General features: G+C 40.2%; 1 protein-coding gene across 2 annotated transcripts in view; it reads right to left on the bottom strand.

The window, feature by feature from the left end:
* Nucleotides 1–20,631, bottom strand: part of LOC149197816 (AUGMIN subunit 3-like) — a 332,310-nt gene that overhangs the window by 142,804 nt on the left and 168,875 nt on the right. For both annotated transcript variants that reach the window (XM_089405979.1, XM_089405977.1), the window contains exon 10: nt 2,782–2,851. In XM_089405979.1, coding sequence (XP_089262105.1) covers nt 2,782–2,851 — 70 coding nt within the window. The remainder of the gene's footprint in view (nt 1–2,781; nt 2,852–20,631) is intronic.

Below are 20,631 nucleotides of genomic sequence, written 5' to 3'. Positions count from 1 at the left end.
CACAGTTGATGTTATATACCTAGGGGGATAATATGGGGTACCAAGGGAGGTACCCAAGGTAATAATGTAATAATGGGATGGGCCATAGTAATAAATAAGGTAGTTAACCCATATCATGTAAGGGACCACAAGTAGTTAGTAATAATGTAAGGAGGCCATGGTATTAGTTTGATGGTATGAGGGAACCATGGTAATGACCCATGGTATTGTATGTATGAGGCCTATATAGAAGCTAGAGACTCCATGTGAAGGAAGAAAGTCAAGGAATATTGTATGAACAGGCATATAGCTTGTGGAGTGTTCTCCTTCCTTAAGGAGTGAATGTATGGTGTTGCCCTACCATAAGGGTTTGATATCAATAAAGAATCATTTCATATTATTTCTGGGTTTATTTGCATTATCTTATATTTTCATATCAGATCTATAGTATTTTCGGGTTAGATCTATATCAGTCTTCATTATTGTTGTAAAGATCAAAGAAAATTAATTTTTAAAAGCATGGGTTTCATGCTCAATTTACTATGTTTCTAGGTCAAAACACCCATTGTGTGCTTATGGGGTTTGTGTCTTGAGTCATTCTCATAATCATCATGTAAAAGACCCTTCTAGGGCTCCTTATGTCAAAGAAGATAATTGTTTTTATGTCAAAATTGTAAAATAAGTCTACTCCACCAAATCGGCTCCATCTCCAACAAGTCAGCCTCATTGAAGGAAGTCAACCACGCCAAAAGAATCTATATAAGCAGTGAAATCGATCTATTGTGGCATCCATCCAAGAAGAATTCAATCTGCAATCTGAAGTGACAAAGAAGTGCAAGAAAGCTAGGGAAGGAAGGTCCTATCTTTGCAAGAAGGAAGGAATGCAAGCGAAGAAGAAAGGAACCGAAAATCTGCCTATTTCCTGTCACACCTGCGAAGAAGTCTGAAGTTGCAGTGTGAGTTGCAGGGCTGAAGGTGCAGGCCGAAATTGCAGAGATAGGAAGGAAAGCCGAGACCTTGTTTTGGAGCTGAATTACTTTGACTTGCGTTGACTTTGTATGTTTAAAGGCTTTTTGATTTGCGCATCTTTATCTTGATTAAGAAAAGAGTAGTTGGAAGGCTGAGTTAGTGGATTGGAGGAAGTCTTATTGATTGTCAAAGGTCTTGGTTGTCTCATTTGATTTGGTCCTAAAGGAAGAGGAGAATTTTTGGGTTTTGTCCTGGCCGAGAGCCTACATACTATGTCACTTGTTGTCTTGATCTTCATGTTTTTGGTTTTGATGGTTGCTTGATGATAAGAAGATAAAAGAAGCTAATAAAAATTCAAATACATCAGAAGTAATTATGAAGATAAGGAAATCTTTCTGCCTTTCTGATTTTCTTACGAAAACTAGTGTCCAAAATTTTTGTGCATGCTTGTGAATTTCCTAATAGCTAAAAGTGAAAGTGTAAAAGAGTAGTGGTACTTTCAAGAATTTCTTTTAAATTTCATATTCGTGTTTAAATCAGCAATTAACCATGGGATGTGGGCATTAAACATGACGAGAAAAACGAACTGAAACCGGGGTGGGCTACAAATCTTACAATTTCTACAGTTTTTATTATCATGAAAGCCTAATGGAGCTTGTGAAGATCTCCCAAAATTCCATAGTTTCGCTCAAACAAATTGGATATGCAAAAATATATGTAATAAAATGCTATACAATAATGAATGGATGACAAAGAATGAAAAGGTGAAACTATAGATGCATGGTATCACTATACACAATGCATCCAAAGGGGTTGGATCCAATGGTCGAAAGCAAAGAGTTTTTCACTGCTAGGCAAGGTTCAATTCCCATGAGTGTCTAGCAAAGAGCCATGGCAGCATTTTGAGGTAGTGGTTGAATGTGCAATTGGACCCAGAGAGATTATATCAAATGGTCTTCTGACTTGTTCACACATAAGTGGATCAAAGCCCACCCCCTTGTCTTTCAATATAAGATGTATAACTTCAGTGGGATTAATGGTTAAGAACATGTGTTTCCCCGTAAGAGGCCACCGATACAAACTTAGAGGGGGGTAGAGTATGTACACCTTTGTAGACTTTAGCAATCAAATGATTGCATAGAGGTGGGCCCCTTGTCCCACAAACAAGGTGATCTCATACACCAAGTTGGTGTCTAACTTGGCTAACCTTAAAAATTAGATTATTGTTATTATATAATATTTCCTCTTAATGTCAGGCTCTTGCTCATGACACAAATTGATGGAAAATGTTAAATTAGTAGAACACTGGATATACTAAACAAGACTTTAAACAATACTTCCTCTTTTATAAGTAGAACATGGACAAAGACAACTAACTTCAAACATAAGTTGCATCTTGTACATATGAAGGCCTCTTTAGAAGCTTCTATTAATGATAACCTCATTCAAATTGCACAATTGAATATGTCATCTTCTTAACTTTATTGATTACATTACGATTACACATGGGTGTACTAATGTGAAATCTAACTGCAATCTGTAAGTAGGTGCCAGATAATTGCACAAGTATATGCCATAATCACAAAAATGTTAATGCAACTCATAACAAAAACAAATTATTTACACCATTCAGCATCACCAGCAACCAAACGTACCATACAAGCAAACAGGAGCATCTCTATATAAAATATATCCAGAGGGTGGTTACTATATAAAATATATACAATGGGAAATTTACATCATCATTCCTTTAATTTAGCTAGCAAATATTTATATCCTCAATCATTGAAATAACGCTTTCGGAAAATTTAGATATAATAAATGGAAAACAACCTGATAAAGCAATTTCTCTTCCTTCTGAGAAAGTGTACTTAAATCGCTACTGATTTCTGCATTCTTTCGCCTACAAAACATACAATAAGAAACTGCTGATGAAAAACTCAAATTTCACTGACTACTCTGAAAAAAAGCAACCCTAGTGTACCTAGAGCATTAGAGGTAGAAATCCATGATATGTTAATACCTCAAAAAAAAGCCATGGAACAGGAAATAGCAGGATCACAAGAAAATGATGATCATAATATTACAGGCATTAGACATTGGGAAAAAAATACAAATTAAAAAGAACAAAGAAAGCCTTAGCCTTAGTGAAGTGTCCCAATACAAGGAATCGAACTATGAAAGAGTAAATGGTTGGGGACACCTACACACACGGTTGTATTGTACCTGCAAATACTAAAAGATGGAGGAAGACGGTGTAATAAACCTTAGATGAGTAATACATTAATATTGATAGTTGAATTGATTAAGACAGGGAAGAAACTGCTCTTTATACAAAAGAGAACCTAACACCCTAAATCAGTGTTACTTGGGAGCGGGAGCGAAAGCGGGGAGCGGGAGCGACATTTTCAGAAGCTCCCGGTTTGGGAGCGAATCCTGGAGCATTTTTTATATAATATATATATTTTTTATATTTTGATACATATATCTCAACAAAAACATGTAGAATAATGAATTCGATATAAAAAACATAAAAAAACATAGACTGAACCATATAACAACAATTATCTAGAAGTAATAATCTTCATCAATCACATCCACAAGTTAGTAACATACAACATATTGAGTCCCATGATTCATCAATCTTAAAGTTTCAAGCTTTCAAAATTCAATATATAACATTTATCATCATTGATCACCAAAGTTGTACTTGTAAGCTAAGTGTAACCATTACAACAAATAATATATAACATGAAATGAAATGAAACAACTTTCAAATTTCATGAAGCATCATATTCATAATTCATTACTAATGAGTTATAATTGTCAAATTCAAACTTAAATTGTCATATATTGTTTAAAAAAATATCATAATAAATATGAAAGAGTCAATAGTTATAAATATTAAAAACTACTAGAAACTAGAAAAGAGAAGTAAATCTATTATCTATTTCTTATGCTTGGGCCTCTTGCCACCACGAGAAATGTCTAATTTTTTAGTCTTGCTGGAAAATCAGGATCTTTGTCATTAATATCACCCTCTAAGCATTAATATCCAGAGGTATCTTTGTCATTACCTCTGTATCTGTATAGGGATCTTTGTCATTATTATCATCCTCTAAGCATTAACATAAGATAGAAAAAGCATAGCATGTCAAATCAAGATTTTGTTTGAATGATGCGTACATTTTTAGGAGGGTCATGATAGAGGAGTTCGACAACCAATGTCACTAACAACAAGGTACATAGAGGGATTGGCGCTCTTGATTAAATACAAGTTCCATACCCTAATACATGACAAGATTCAATGAAAACATTGCAATCCTCCAATCCCGAAATCCTAAAAAACTGATAAGTCTACTGGATTTTAAATGAAATCTAAAATTCTACTTTCTCCATATGAAATCCAATGAGGCCGGAACCACTCTCAAACATCCTGAGTCATTTCATGGTAATGTTAAAAATTTAAGTAAAAGGATGAAAATGAAGATTAAGGAGAATTCACTTTTACTTAAAACATTACCATGAATAGCATATCAATTCTACGGCCATAGACTTGATCATTAAGCTGCCCACTTAAAAATTATTTGTTTCTTTCAAAAAAAATTGCATTTTGAACCTTACTACAAAAAAAAATTGCAAAAAAAGCAAAACACTCCCGAAAAGGCAAGGAGCGAAAAAAAATTCGGGAGCGCACTCCTGACCCGCTCCCAAGTCGCTCCCACCCAGAGCACGATTAGGATCGGAATCGAGGGGGGCACTCCCCCGCAACACTGCCCTAAATTGTGACCAACGTTACCTTTATGAGGTAATTAGGCTATTATTCAAATAGTTAAACATACTACTTATTTATGAGACATTATTTATAGTAAGTGGCCTTGTACAGAATCATTAAAAAATTGTGTTTGAACACAAAAGAGCTTATTAATACATATTCATTTGCTTAAATAACAATATTGTGCTTAAATACACCACAGGCCCTCCCCATTGGGAAGCTCTGTCCCCAAAGCTTGAGGACTTACGTGTGCTCCGTCATGTGTCTTCTTCCTACCCTTCTTTGACCATTGCTTGAAAATTATCAAATGCATGTGCTTGAAAAGATGAAACTCTAATAATATACCTCTTTGCTGAACTTGATGAACTCATTAATTATAATCTTTTGAAAACACTAAATAAGCTCATATGGGTCTGATCTAAGTCACCTGATTCACATTCGTGTTCAAATTTGATGCCAGTGAAATTTGGGAAAAAATCACCACATAAAACACATTGTTAAAACTCTCTCTCACACATACACAACTTATATTTTTCTTAATCTACTATAAACAGATTTCAAATAATAAATATATTCCATTCAACTTTTATATAACAAAATACATATACATTATATACATACATTATGTAAATTATAATATACTATACAACATATACTATATATAACTTCAAAATTAACAACAACAAAAAATCAAAATATTATTATTCAATAAAGATTTAAAGATATGTTTTTCAAGACAATTTACTGAATATTTACCATAGAATAAACTTTTGGGAAGCTTTATCCCAGGGCAAGGAAGGCCAACTTTCCTGGTTCCCGTTGCTAGTTGGCTTTGGATCAATGATCCACCATCATTGCAAGTCTCGTTGCAATGCATTACATATGTCTTTCAAAAAGCAGCAGGCCCTTCAAGGCATGCATAGTCTTGCAATTCAAGTACTCTCTGCTATGGTGCAGGCCCATGGCTCTCAACACTCACCCTACAAGTGCCAATGTGGCCATTTGGAAGGCTAGGACCCCGTATAGGGAGACCAAGCCCCAAATGGAGACCCACCTGCAATCCTAAAAAAAACCAATGCGTCCCCTTGCCCTCCAATACAACAAATCATTAAAATAATCAAGTAAAAGAGCTTAAAATTCATGGAATCAATGTAGTACTTCATGGTGGCATGGGAGACCAAGCCCCAAATGGAGACCCACCTACAATCCTACATAAGATCCAATGTGTTCCCTTGCCCTCCAATGCAGCAAATCATTAGAATAATCAAGTAAAACAGCTTACAAGTCATGGAATCAATGGGGCACTTCATGGTGGCATGCCCTTCCATAGTGGGCTTTGGCATGTACAAGTGTCTCCAAGCTCAATGAGGGGATTAATCAAGGACCCTATTAGGTGGTTTCAACCTTTAAAGGGGGGTGACATGTCCATGGTGTATCCCCCAAGTGGCAAGTTGCAAATGATATGGCAATGGAACAGAGTGGGGATCAAGGGAATCATCCAGACCACATGTCATGGTACAAGGTAGCTATAATAAGGGAAGCCCAAAGTTGGGTATATGAGTGTAGGAGGGAGCAAATCGTGGCACACGACTTACCCCAGCCTTTGTTTTTCCACCATTCTTCATATGCCTTTTGCCTTTGATTGATTTAACTTCATAATTGTTCGAGGCTCCAGCGGATGAGAGCATGTTGTGTAATGTATAGCAGCGGATACCACCTTAAAGTAGGGCAGTTCATCACCGACCAAAGGTTGGAACAATCATGGGTTCCTTAATGATGGAAGGGGATCATCTAAGGCCCATAGGAACCAGGGTGATGGTCATGGATAAAGGGGTAGAGCTCATGTTTGGCTTTTGCCCACATGCTAAATTTGTATGTCCTAGCTATCTTTTGCATTTTGTGGTACATTTCCTGTTGAGAGTGGCCAAATTATGTTTTTTCTCTTCTTTTTAGCTGCATCAACCTCCAAGCATCGTTCCAGGCCCGACGCAAGGTGTGGACGAGGTGAGGGGGAGGCTAACCCTATGTGGACCCAGATGGGAAATGAGATGAACGGGGCTAAAATGAGTGGAAGCGAGTGATGTATATGTTGGCGGAAAGTGGGACCACACAACCAAAATTGGGATTACCTGTCTAGTGCTAACCCTAAAGCTAATGGCCAATAAAGGAGATCCCACGAGACTACAATACAAGACTAACCATGAAATCAAGCAGTGGAGACAAGAGTACAAACCTAGCCCACTCTTTCCACTAAATCCCCCCACCAATAAATGCCCATGACAAGTAAGGAAAATTACTCAATTGTACAAATGAAAAGCCATACCTTTGGGGTCGGGAAACCCACCTTCAAACATACAATTATGACAATTGGGTGAGGGACCACATGGCTGGCTCAACTGGCTGAGGTAATGCCACATTGAGCTATCTCATGGCTGCAAGGGGTTGGTTGTTGACTGAGGACCATCTAGGAGAAAAAGAAAATAAATAAAATAAAATAAAAATAAAAAATTCATATATAAACTACCCACAGGTGGTGGGTAACATTTGGCTCCAACTAGGACATGAGCTCTCAGAGAGGTGCATGAAGCTACTCGAATGGGAGTTCATGAGAACACCAGCAATCTCCTGGTACCGCAAACCTGTCCAGGGTTGTGTGTGAGAGACTCCCCCCCCCCACCCTTCGAATTGCTCCTGGAATGCACTCTGCGCAGGAGAGAATCAAGAGAGCGCTCCCGAAATTCGCTCTCGTCACTCTCCCACAAAAAAAAAATTAAAAAAAATAATAATAATAATAATTTGCTACCTGGGTTTCTTCACAAAAATTAGGTCACAAAGATGTTCCAAACGCAATTTTTTTAAAAGAAACAAGATTTTTTTAGTAGGGCAGCCTAATATTAAAACTTATGGCCCTAGTATTGATATGCTATTCATGGTAATGTTTAAAAATAAGTAAAAGTGGCATTCTCCTTTATCTTGCATTTTCATCCTTTTACTTAAATTTTTAACATTACCATGAAATGACTCAAGATGTTTGAGAGCGGTTCCAACCTCATTGGAATTCATATGGAGAAAGTAGAATTTTAGATCTCACTCAAAATCCAGCAGACTTGTCAGTTTTTCAGGATTTTAGGATTGGGGGGATTGCAATGTTTCCATTGGATTTTGTCATGTATTAGGGTATGGGACTCATATTTAATCAAAAGCACCAAGCCCTCTATGTACCTTCTTGTTAGTGACATTGGTTGTCGAACTCCTCTATCAAGACCGAACTAAAAATGTACCCATCACTCAAACAAAATCTTGACTTGACATGATAAAAATTTTTCTATCTATGTTAATTGCTTAGAGGGTGATATTAATGACAAAGATCCAAAGACAAGAAATGATTTTGATGATATGTAGCTATTTGTTGTAGCATGATTTTTTTGGATGTTGGAGGCCATCTAGAACCTATTTGTTGATGTATTTTAGTTCAGAGATGGATTACGCTCAATGTTATTCTGGTTATGTGCACTATTACATGGTATATAAATGAGAACTTGTAACTTGTGTATGTGGCTGATAAAGATTATAACTTCTAGATGATTGATGTTATATGGTGTAATCCATGTTTTTATGCTTTTTATATCTAATTCATCTTTCTACTTGCTTTTATTGACTGACATATATGCATCAAAATATATATTATATAAAAAATTCTCCCTTGATTTGCTCCCAAACTGGGGGCTTATGAAAATGTCGCTCCCGCTTCCAAGTAACCTTGGGCCTGTCACATGCACATATCAAAGAACAAGCACTCGGGGTAACGTGTTTTTGTGGTTTCTTATGATCACCCATGCTTAGTATTAGGCCATAAAAAAATCAACAAGAAAGTATAATGCAAATTTAATCTAAATGCATCTAATCTATCATGAAAATATCATATGACTTCCGTTCTAATGAGAAAAATGAGCATGCAATGCATCCCACCCTAACATGCATATAATACAATGTCAAGTGTCAAGGAAAGGGGTGATATGACTCAACTTAACCGATTGCAACCAAAGTTCGTCGTTAAGTTTGCCAATGTAGTAATAATGTTCCCCAACCTTCTCGTGAATCTTGATGGGTATTGGATTTTTATCAACCAAGACCACATCCCCAACCTTGTATTCCCTTTTGGGCTTCCACTTTTTGTTTTCTTTGTGATTTGGTCGCTTGAGAATATGGACTTCTTGTGGCTTCTCAATCTCATGTGTCTTATAATATGGAATTGGCCTCGGCTTGACCACATGAGTAGGGTAGGCAAGTTCTCTATAAAGTATGAAGGGGGTCCCATCAAATTGCGAAACGGTGTCATATGACAAATTCATTTGAAGTTGACAACCAATAGTGGCTCCCCATTTCCTTCATAACGGAATCCCCCAAACATCGGGGATATCTATGACCACAACATCCATAAGCAATGATATATCGGGGTTCATATCTAAAGAAACCTTGGGGTCTTTTATGAGGCCTTCTACTTCCACGGGTTTGGAGTTAAAGCCACACACACTTTTATACCTTCGAGAAAAGTTAAGACCCAATTGATCCATGACCTTTAATGGCATGATGTTTGCGGAAGCCCCTGAGTCTAGCATGCAATTATGTAATAGAAGGTCATTTATGACAAAGGTAAGCAAGAATTGCTCATGTCCTGGGTTTAGATCGGGAAGGTGAATATTTGTAATGCTATGGGTAATTCTTCCCTTTCAAAGCTTAGGGACTTCTTAACTTGGATTGTTGTAGAGGAAGTTTCATAGTCTCCTTTAATGGAACTGGTATGATTATCTTCCCTATAGCAATCTCCAAGTTAATATCAAGCTCGACCTCTTTACCTTTATCCCCTTTGATAGATGCCTTCTTTTGAGCACTATTCTTGGAATTAGTCTTTTTCCGGGGATCATTCTTAGGGGGATCTTGAAAGAGGGGTTCTTTGTGAGGGAATTGCTTGGGAATTGAGTCATTTTTGTTGGTCTCCTTGGAGGTTGTGGAGTCTTTGTTGTTGACTTTTCGTAAATATTGGACCCCTTTGAATCTTCCACTATCATCAGCATTAAAAATTGGCTCTTCCTTCTCTTCTTTGATGGTGACCTCACTAATGGAAGGATGAGTATATGAACCCCCCAGCAAAATGTTCAAGGCTTCAAATTCTACAAGATTACCCTCCTCATTCGCTTCTTCATCATCGCTCTCTTCCTCATCACTTTGCTCATCTTCGGAGGATGAATCTTTCTCTACAGCGTTTGTTGCAGCCAAAGTGTAGGGGACTTGAGATGAGATTGGCTTATCCTCCTCATTTTGTTTGCAAGGGAAAGGCTTCCCTTTTGGGATATTGCTTGGTTTTTTGGCCCTCTGCAAGGCATTGAGCTTGTTCATGTAGAGCATATCTCATGAATTTATTTCTTCGCTGAGCTTTTCCATTTTCTTGAGAAGTACTAAAAGGGTTTCTTTGTGTTGATCTTTGGACTTTCCCTTCTTCACTTCGACCTTGTTAATCAAGGTTTTCATTGATGTCAATATGGCATTGACCAAGATGGCGAATATTCTTGAGATGCTTGGTTCTAAATGATGATGTCATAACTCTTATTTGATAAAGATGCCATTAATGAAGATGTCAAGCAAATAATGATGCCATCATGATGTCAAGCCACTAAGAAGAAGTATGCCTACGGTTCATAATGTCCTTGAGGCTTGAACTAACCATGAAGACACCATAACCTCTTGTATCCTTGCTCTTGATGAAGAAGCCCTAGAAATCATGACGATGTCCTTACTCTTGATGGAGTCCTTCTTATTGATGCTCATAGTGACTCTTGATGAAAAAGCTCTCCTTGTGATGATCTAGCCCTTGCTCTAACAAATTGATGAATGTTGCATATGGTTAATGACATATCACTGCACTATCTTGATGACATGGTGACATTAATGGCACACATGATGACATATATGGTGACATTACATTTGATGACATGGACAATGAAGGAATTGGAGATCACTTGATGACATGTGATGATTAAAGACATAACAAGTGGAGACCTCACTTAAAAACACTTGGTGACATATGACAATGAAGAAGCCCTTGCTGTTCTAATCACATTTTGCACATAAAAATTTGAGGACAGTTTCAAAGAAAAATAAAATTGGGCATCTTCTAGGCAACCTTTCAACATGGGACCTAGACCATCTGAAGAAGGATTTTTTTCTCTTTCCAATGAGCCCTTATTTGTCCCGAAACTCCAAATAGTTTGTGAGAAATTGAATTTCTAAGTTGGAAAATGGATATTTAATTATTGAACTGACCTACTCTTACACTCTCATGTCGGCCTACCTATAAAGACATGTCTTTTCACCTTACCCGACAAAAACACTATAAAAATACAGATTCGGTCCTCATTTCAAGCAAGCAATTCAGTGATAATTTCGAAAGGAAAGGAAAAAATAGGTAAGGAGGCTGAGACGCAGAAATGGCAGACCTGTGGAGGGCAGTCTTGTATTGAAGCAAGACAAGTGAACTCGGTTGCAGGAATAAAAAGGAAAGGATCCAAAGTTAAAACAATGATCCTTGTGACAAGTTAAGGCTCAAACAATTACTTATTGAGAGCTTGGATCTGTGTTTAATCAAACCACACTATAGTACCACAGTCTTGTCCTCAATCTTCAAACCTGTAATAATTTTTGTGGAACTGTGGCATTACAGATCTGTGGAAGAAGTTTGGATTGTCCCAGTGGCAATCCAACTCGGATTTGGGTGGTTGTTTGAAGCTCAGTCTTGTGGCAATTACCTCATACTCGGGAACAGTGGGTCGGATCCTCATCATACACAGAATTCGGTGCACTTATCATACACATAACTGTTCTACCTCAAGCTCGGGCTATCTTCCCACAAATTATCCACAGAACTGTGACACAGTGAACACTGCAGCCCTAACTGAGATCATCACTCGGTGCAGCCTCACATCTTTTGCCTTCGGACTAACTGTGGAAGTATTATTCACCTCGGACTGAGCATCATTGACCTTGGACTGTGGAAGCACTGGAAGCATCATTAACCTTGGACTTGGAGCAGCATTAACTCTCAAACCTATAGTGATCATTGTTAAATAAAGGACAGTCAAACCAGTAGTGGAGGCCTAAGGATAGTCCAGCATCTTGAAGTAACAATAAGCAGCCACTAGTGGAGGCCTAAAACATTGGACAGTCAAACTCAAGTTGATGAAGCTAATTGGACATAAGAAGAGTTGAACAGTGCAGAATTCTATTGAAGGAACTCAACTAAGTACATGACTCATTTTTGTATCGATATTCATTGAAGTCAGTGAAGTGTTTTGGAGCACCTATTTAGGAGCTCGTGGAGACATCTCTTGTTGGGCAACATTGTGAAGACTCCCTTGAGAAGTTCTTGAAGAAGCCCTTGAAGAGGCTCCGAGCAGGTGCAGAACTTGGGATGCCTATTGTAGACACCTTGTTGAGAAGCCTTGACTGACTTTGGAGTTAATCTTGAAGACCATGATGCATCATTAAAAGTCATCATGAGGTGACCTTGGAGATCTAGTTTGGGTAAAATGAAGAGTAGTGGTGACACCTTCTAAGAGAACAAGGTTACCATTGATGATGTAACGTGGAGGCCAAAGTGAAGACTAAGCGAAGATTGATAGGGCTCGTTGAAGAAGACATTGGGAGTTGTGAAGTATAACCAAATAGATCTTGACAAAGTAAAGTGAGCGTTGGAGCCCAAGAGATTGGAGCCTCAAAAAGACAAGGTTGGTGCCTTGGAGGATAGGGTTGGAGGCCTAAAGGATCAGAGTCCTCAAAAAACCAGGTCAGAGCCTAAACCAAATTTAGCATTGGAGCCCTTGAGGTTGGTACCTCAAAATTGACAAGGTTGGAGCCTTGGATGTCCAAGTCGGTGCTTGGAAAAATACAGGTTAGAGCCTGGGAGATTGAAGATTGGAGTCATCATCTAAGGTTGGAGCCCTATACTATTATTGTACTTGATTTATTGTAAAGAAGAAATTAATGAAATATTTATTCTATTATTGTTCATTTTGAATTCTAAATATAAGTGATCTAACTGATAAAAATAACAATCGAAAAGAAATATTAATTCAACCCCCCTCTCAGTGTTTCCAACAAACCTTAGCCTTGGGGTGTTCACCAACATCCATCTTGGAAATTCGTAGGTTTTGTTCAACTTCCATGGCCATCTCTTTAGCCTCAACCAAGGTTTTAGGTTTCTTATCCCTCAATGCATAGGTTAGGTGGCCACCCACAGCTTTGATAAATTTGTCAAGTATGTTAGCATCAGGGGGCCTCAAATGGTCGAGGATATCCCTAACTACCCTATCAAATTTTTGGATGAATTCTCTGATGTCTTCCCTTCCCCTACTTATTTGATAGAACTTCTCAATGTTGAAGGTTCCTTGTGCATCACATGACCATCTCCTTGTGAACATATCCTCAAGTTGGTCAGAGTTGTCAATGCATCCTAGGGGAAGACTAAGGTACCATTCCCTTGCTTGTCCTTCAAGAGACAAAGCAAAAAGCATCATGATCATATCTTCGTTGAATATTAGCCAAGGACAAATGTTCCAGTAGAACTCTTTGATATGGTAAAGAGCACTTATGGTAGCATCACCCTTGAACTTGTGCAGCTAGCTATTGTATTTCTAAGGTAACTTTTTAGGGTCATTACTCAAGTTCAAGGGAATGAAGACACTAACCAAATGCCTTTCACTCCTAGTCATTTTAGGTTGGTCCTGGTTTCGGTTAGTTCTAGAGCCAGTTGCCATTTTTGGGGTAGGATTATCGACCTTTTCAAACTCAAGGAGAAAGGTAGTTTTAACAGGTGATGGAGTTTGTTATCCCCTTCTTGTAGCAGCCCTAGTGATAGGAGGAATGTTGTCACTTTCAAGCAAACTAGGGCTTTTGACAATGAATGTAGTCGCCAGAGAAATATTTGAAATGTTGTTTATGAATCAATTCCTCAATGATTCACTAGGAAGGTAGACCTGCTTCCTCCTCGACAATGACGCAAAAATGTTACCGCTCAAGCTAGCAGGGATCCTAGAAGGGGATCCTATAGAGAAACTACTAGGTCAAGGGAAACAATGGAGCGATGGCCCACTATCAACTCAGCTAAGGCTCTCTACTCCTTATGGACTTTCACCAATGGGAGGAGACCCAGTATAAGAGGAATCACAATAATGGACATGTCAATGAAAAGATGAAGGGTGATTTCCAAGACCTATTCAGAAGAGAGACTCAATTATATGGCTTCCCTGCATGGAAAGCAAGGTGATAAGCTCTCTAAGAAGGGCTAGGAGGATTCTCAAGGCTGTTGTTCAGGGATGTATCTTGTAAACATGATTCCTAGACCTAGAAATCCTTATGAAGAATTGGTCTTTATGAGATCTTCATGAAATTGGAGTTATTAGGTTATCGGACCGCACAAGACCAAGTGCACCTATAATTAGGTCAAGGATGCATAAAAACATAATTGATTAACCAAAGAGGGGCTTGACTTAATTTTAGAAGAGAAGAGGATCAAAGGACAAACCTTCTTTAGAGTAGAATGTAATGATCCAAATGAGGATATTGGCCAAGGGAAACCTAGGGAAAGAAATGATCCTTGAGCTAGTGCTTGCTTTATCTCAAGATCCCACTATCTGAATTTCTTGAAATTTGGAGGGCCTCTAGAGGAAACCCTAGCACAATAATGGACAAGAGATCGAAGTCTTTTGATGGCTAGAATGTGAGATAAGTGATGCCCTAGATGACCTATGGAGGCTAAGCCTAGAAAGAGAAGGAGAGGTGAGAGAAATATGCGTTAAAATGACCACCTATGGAAGGACAAGTACCTTGTCCCTTGGGAGTGATGGAGTCAAGGATAATTTATGGTTTGGAAGAGGTTTACCCAATCAAGGTGGTCTTTAAGCAACTTCGCATGGCATTAGGGCATGATAGCAGCTACTTGAGATCTTTATACTTCGATATAAAAAAAATGATACCTTATCAAGATATATTTCAACAAAATAATCTCTAGGAACATTCACCCATTCATACATGGCCCATGCAATGATACAATGCTACCAAAGATCAAAAATCCCCATAATTGCACATAGGAAAGCAGTAAATTTCAGACTTGTATAGCAAAAATCCAATCAACATTCATGTGACAAAATAAATAACAAGAATCAGCATGAGAAAAATTATTTACATGTCCAAATGAGTATATCTAATCACCACCATATGATGCCAATAATGAGGCTTGAAGACAAGATATAGATCCAAACATCAAAATTCATCCATAACATCCAAATTCATCCTCAAAAAGGGAATGGGAGATTCTCAAGAGCTACTAAATCACAATCCAAGTGATGATGATGAATATTTAATCACCTCACTTGTATTTATACAATCACTAATGAGTTCGATTTGACTAATTTGGCCTAATTGTGCCCCAAATAATAAAATAATGTGCAATAATAACATCCCTCGGTGACAAACCCACCAAGATAGCTCAATGACATAATAATAAGTCTCTCAAGAGGGTCGAATAATCAATAAAGTGAGTTGTTGGGCCTTTGAGGAGGCCTAATGAAGTCCTAGTTGTGTCATGATGTGACAATGGACCTCAAACATAGTGGACAAGGGGTCGGCCCCTTGTTTCCAAGCAAATCTTTGTGGTGCCCCCAAGTGTTGGAATTTCTAAGTCTGACATGTTAGAAACCCTTCATGCACTTTACTGCATTATGCTTACCTACTTGTTATGTTAATTAACAAGTTATTTACCATGTAAATACTGGAAATAAATACAAATGCATCCTCAACACATTACTGATCATCAATTGAAGGAAATAGAAACAAGCACAGGAGTGACACAGTTGTTTTTCGACTAATGTCCCCAGAAAAAACCAATGCGGGAAAACCGGTGCAGCTATCTAAGCATCTGATTTATTAAGCAGTTTCAGAATACAATCTGGGTGTCAAATCTGGCATACCCAACAGAGAAAACTCTCGATAGTAGACCTGTCTACTCAGAAGCAGATATAACTGCTAAAACCCCGAATAAACACTACGGCAGCTCCACAACTCCAATATGCCCCACGAAACCCCAGCATCAGCCTCTAGGGACTGCGTCAGCCTCTCTCTAGCCTTGCATCAACCCAGCGTCAGCCCAATAACCCCTGTGTTAGCTTATGGAAGCACTACGTCAGCCCTCTGGCCCTCTGTGTCACCCACGCTGGCTCTCTGAGGCACTGCGCAACACTTGGCTACCTCTGTGTGGGCCCTAGTTGGCTCTGCATGGCCTCTAGCCGGCTCTGCGTCCCTCTCTGCCGGCTTCTGCACTGATCCTCTCAGTACTGTCTCCCTGCCTCTCTACTTCTGTATTCACTGCCCCTTAGCTGCAACTCCGATCACTCTCTCAACTTTCAAAGCAAACCCAGCCCTAGAAAGTCAAAATATTGATCTCTTGGTGTGTTCTCCAAGTGACTCTCAAGCCTCCTCTTATACTTTTCTCGTTGACAAATCAACGACCGAGATTAAGTCCCTAATCAATGGCTAAGATTAGATCTAGCTTGATCCATGACTTTTGGACCATTCTAATACAATTTTATATTAATTCACATTAATATTTTAATTTCCCTAAGTTTAGACTTAAGGACCCCATTTAAAATATTAATTATTTTAATATCTGTCAAATTGTTTAGAATTTGCCCAAACCCTTTCTGGGTATTGGAGATCTCATGTGTCTTAGCGTCTCCACCAATTTTCGTGGCTAGAGCACATCCAATGCTACCCCAAACCAACACTCCCTCTTAGATAGGACTATGCTCTATTAATACTCCTCACTAAGCATTACTCTGATCATCTGGCATCGGTCCCTATGCTGAAGATAGGCCTGTTGCCCAACATCCTCTGCACTGTTGCATCCTATACAACTACTCATGGTCCTGCCACTGCCATTGCTGCATCGGTACTGCAACTCCCTCTGCATCCGTGCTATTGTCCATGGCCCTGCCACTGCCACTACTACATGTGCACTGCAACCCCTCTCATCATGTTGCATCGTACTGCCCATAGCACTACAACTGCTAACTGTTGCACTGCAACTCAGTTACTAAGAAGTAAGTAACTGATCTCCCAACTCTGACATCTCCATCAGGGTAGAAACACTCCTGATGTTGAAACTCCCTCTGTCACTAACAAGAGCTCCATCTTTGACCTCTACGTTGCTGCAACAACTCCATGCATCTCACATTGTTGCACACCTCTCTGTGCCATCCTGCACCGATGCAACACTCTCGTGCCTCTCGCGTTGCTGCAGCTTGCTAGCCTCGCGCTGTCCTGGGAATCCTGCATTGTAGCTCCCTTTGTCGCCCCATCCGCAATCGTCTCTATTGACATCCACCAGTACTGCTACTCCTCCTCGGGGCTCCCGTAGCAAGGTCTAATCCAAGAGGCTAGGTACCTCAAGGATACTGCCCCTCATCTCCTGTAGTTCGTCCTACTACAACTTGATGTCTCCCCACTTCTTCTGAAGTGGAACATGGGCACTCATGGCACAGTCATCGTCTGTCTCCACTTCCTTCTCTGCCCTTGTTGGCGCTGCCTTGGTCTCGAAGGCCTCTCCCTTACTCTTCTTCCTTGGACACTGGGTCACATAATGACCCAGCCCCCAACAATGGAAGCATTTGACCTTGGAGAGGTCCTTCTTCTTCAATTTATCCTGCTTTCCCTCAAATGCTAAGGCAACATCTTCCTCCTCCTCCTTGATTCTGATCCCCTTGCCGCTGCTTCTTGCCTTTCTCGACCTTCTGGTCTCTTCTTGGCGAAGAGCAGCCCACATTTCCTCCCAACCTGGAGTGGTCGACCTGCCCAGTATGCTCTGGACAAACACCTCCCAGTCTTCTGAAACTGCATTTAGGTTTGTTCTCACCATCAATTTTGGAACCAACGTTGCCCCTATGGAACTCAGTTGATCCCGGATCTCCTTTAATCGACCGAGGAATGGATTGCTCTGTTCTCCCTTCTTCATCTAGTATGATCGCAGTTGATTTTCTAGTAGCATCTTCCTCTGCACGGAAGTATGTTGATACAACTTGGTTAGGGCCTCCCACATCTCCTATGTCGTTTTCTTCTCGGCAATGTGTGGATGATACTCTTAGCCCTCGCCATTGCATCCCTGTACCTGTCCTTATCATCCAGATCAACTGGCATAGCTATCGTCCTCAAGGCGAAGTGCTTGACACGATTCCTATCTAGTACGAAAAAGATTTTAGCCTTCCAGACTACGAGGTTTGAGGCTTCGTCCAATCTGTCCTAGTCTCTTACTTCGTGTAGTGCCATCTCACTGCTCCTCTACTTCCCTCCAGGAAGTTCTTGGTATGACTCCTTTGAGCCTCGATTTCCCTCATGGAAACCCTTCTGCCAATGTCGAGATACCCCTCTCCAATCGTTTGTGCAACTGCAACACTGATCTGGATTCCTTGGCTAGAAATCCACTTTGGCAGCAACTCCCTCTACCTTGGTCTTACTCTATTAGGTATTGTTCTGAGTACAGTACCCCCACCAGCTCCACTCTGCAACTTACCCACAGCCTCCTAAATCCCAGCAAATTGAAGGTTAGACCTCCTAGGCTCTGCGCAACCCTAGCACTGGCAAATCAGCCTCCTCAGCAAACTGCGCCAACCCTCTTGTCCTCTGCGTGAGCCTGCCTTTGCCTCCCTCAACCTCTACGTTGCCTCTTCCTCGCTCAATCTTGATGACGCAAGCACGAAATCACCCCTTCCTTGCTGCTACTCTGCTAGGAATAGCCTTTGTCACTCAGGACAGCTGTTTTCTGCTATTGTTTCTCTATTTGGCTGATGTCCTCTGTTCTCCTGTGATCTGCAACCACCCTCTAATACCATGTTGGAATTTCTAAGTCTGACACATTAGAAACCCTTCATGCACTTTACTAATTTATTCCTACCTACTTGTTCTGTTAATTAATAAGTTATTTACCATGTAAATACTAGAAATAAATACAAATGCATGCTCAACACATTACAGATCATCAACTGAAGGAAATAGAAACAAGCACACAAGTGACACCATTGTTTTTGGACTAATATCCCCGGAAAAACCAATGCGAGAAAACCAGTGCAGCTATCTGAGGGTTTGATTTATTAAGCAGTTTCAGAGAACATTCTGGGTGCCAAATCCGGCATACCCAATAGAGAAAACTCTCGACAATAGTACCTCTCTACTCGGAAGCAGATATTCCGACTGAAACCCTAGATAAACACTCTGGCAGCTCCACAGCTCCAATCTGCCCCACGAAACCCCAGCGTCAGCCTCTAGGGACTGTGGCAGCCTCTCTCTGGCCCTGCATCAACCGAGCATCAACCCAATAACCTCTGCGTCAGCCTCTAAAGGCACTATGTCAGCCCTCTGGCCCTCTGCATCACCCACGTTGGCTCTTTGAGGCATTGTGCAACTCCTAGCTGCCTCTCCGTGGGCCCTAGTTGGCTCTTCATGGCCTCTAGCTGGCTCTGCATCCCTCTCTCCCGGCTTCTGCACTGATCCTCTCGGTATTGTCTTTCTGCCTCTCTGCTTCTGTACTCACTGCCCCTCAACTGCAACTCTGATCACTCTCTCAACTTTCTAAGCAAACCCAGCCCTAGAAAATCGAAATCTTGATCTCTTGGTGTGTTCTCCAAGTGACCCTCAAGCCTCCTCCTATACTTTTCTCGTTCATAAATCAATGGCTGAGATTAAGTCCCTACTCAACAGCGAAGATTAGATCTGGCTTGATCCATGACTTTTGGACCATTCTAACACAGCTTTATATTAATTCACATTAATATTTTAATTTCCCTAAGTTTAGATTTAGGGACTCCATTAAAAATATTAATTATTTTAATATCTCTCAAACTGTTTAGAATCTGCCCAAACCCTTTCTAGGTATTGGAGATCTCATGTGCTTTAGCCTCTCCACCAATTTTCGTGGCTAGAGCACATCCGATGCTACCCCATATCAACACCAAGTGGGTGTGAGGGGCATAAGGACATCCTCATGGGTCTCCAAGTGGATCGAAACCGCATGTAAAACATCTATAAGGGTCAGGTTGATGCCATAAGCCCTCATTTCGACCCTGAATCATTTGCCAAGTGTATGGTGCAAGTGTGGAGATGGCTAAGCATGGTGAGCCGGGTGCATCATCCTCATTCAAAAAGGTGGAACACAAGCACTCAATGAGTGGTGTTGGGTATCCATGAAATACTCTCTGCTATGGTGGAGGCCCATGGCTCTCAACGCTCACCCTACAAGTGCCATTGTGGCCCTCTACAGGGCTAGGACCCCGTATAGGGAGACCAAGCTACAAATGAAGACCCACCTGCAATCCTGCATAAGATTCAATGCATCTCGTTTCCCTCTAATACAACAAAACATTAGAATAATCAAGTAAAAGAGCTTATAAGTCATAGAATCAATGGGGCACTTCATGGCAGCATGTCCTTCCATAATGGGCTTTGGCATGTACAAGTGTTTCCAAGCTTAATGAGGGGGTTAATCAAGGACCCTATTAGGTGGTTTCAACCTTTAAAGTGGGGTAAAATGACCGTGGTGCATCCCTCAAGTGGCAGGTGGCAAATGATATGGCAATGGAATGGAGTGGGAACAAAGGAATCATCCATACTACATGTCATGGTACAAGGGGTGGCTATAAGAAGGGAAGCCCACACCTGGGTATATGAGTGTAGGAGGGAACCAATCGTGGCACACGAGTTACCCCACCCTTTGTTTTTCCACCCTTATTCATATGCCTTTTTCCTTTGATTGATTTTTCTGTTCATTTGAGGTAGCATCGAATGTGCTCTAGGCCTCAAATTTTGCATGG

Source organism: Pinus tabuliformis, chromosome 2_2 (assembly GCF_031772625.1).
Source record: "Pinus tabuliformis cultivar Carrire ecotype Pingquan chromosome 2_2, CPIR1, whole genome shotgun sequence".
In the NCBI taxonomy this organism is placed as follows: domain Eukaryota; kingdom Viridiplantae; phylum Streptophyta; class Pinopsida; order Pinales; family Pinaceae; genus Pinus; species Pinus tabuliformis.
Note: the sequence above shows the minus strand (reverse complement) of the source record. Positions and strands in the feature narration are given on the sequence as shown.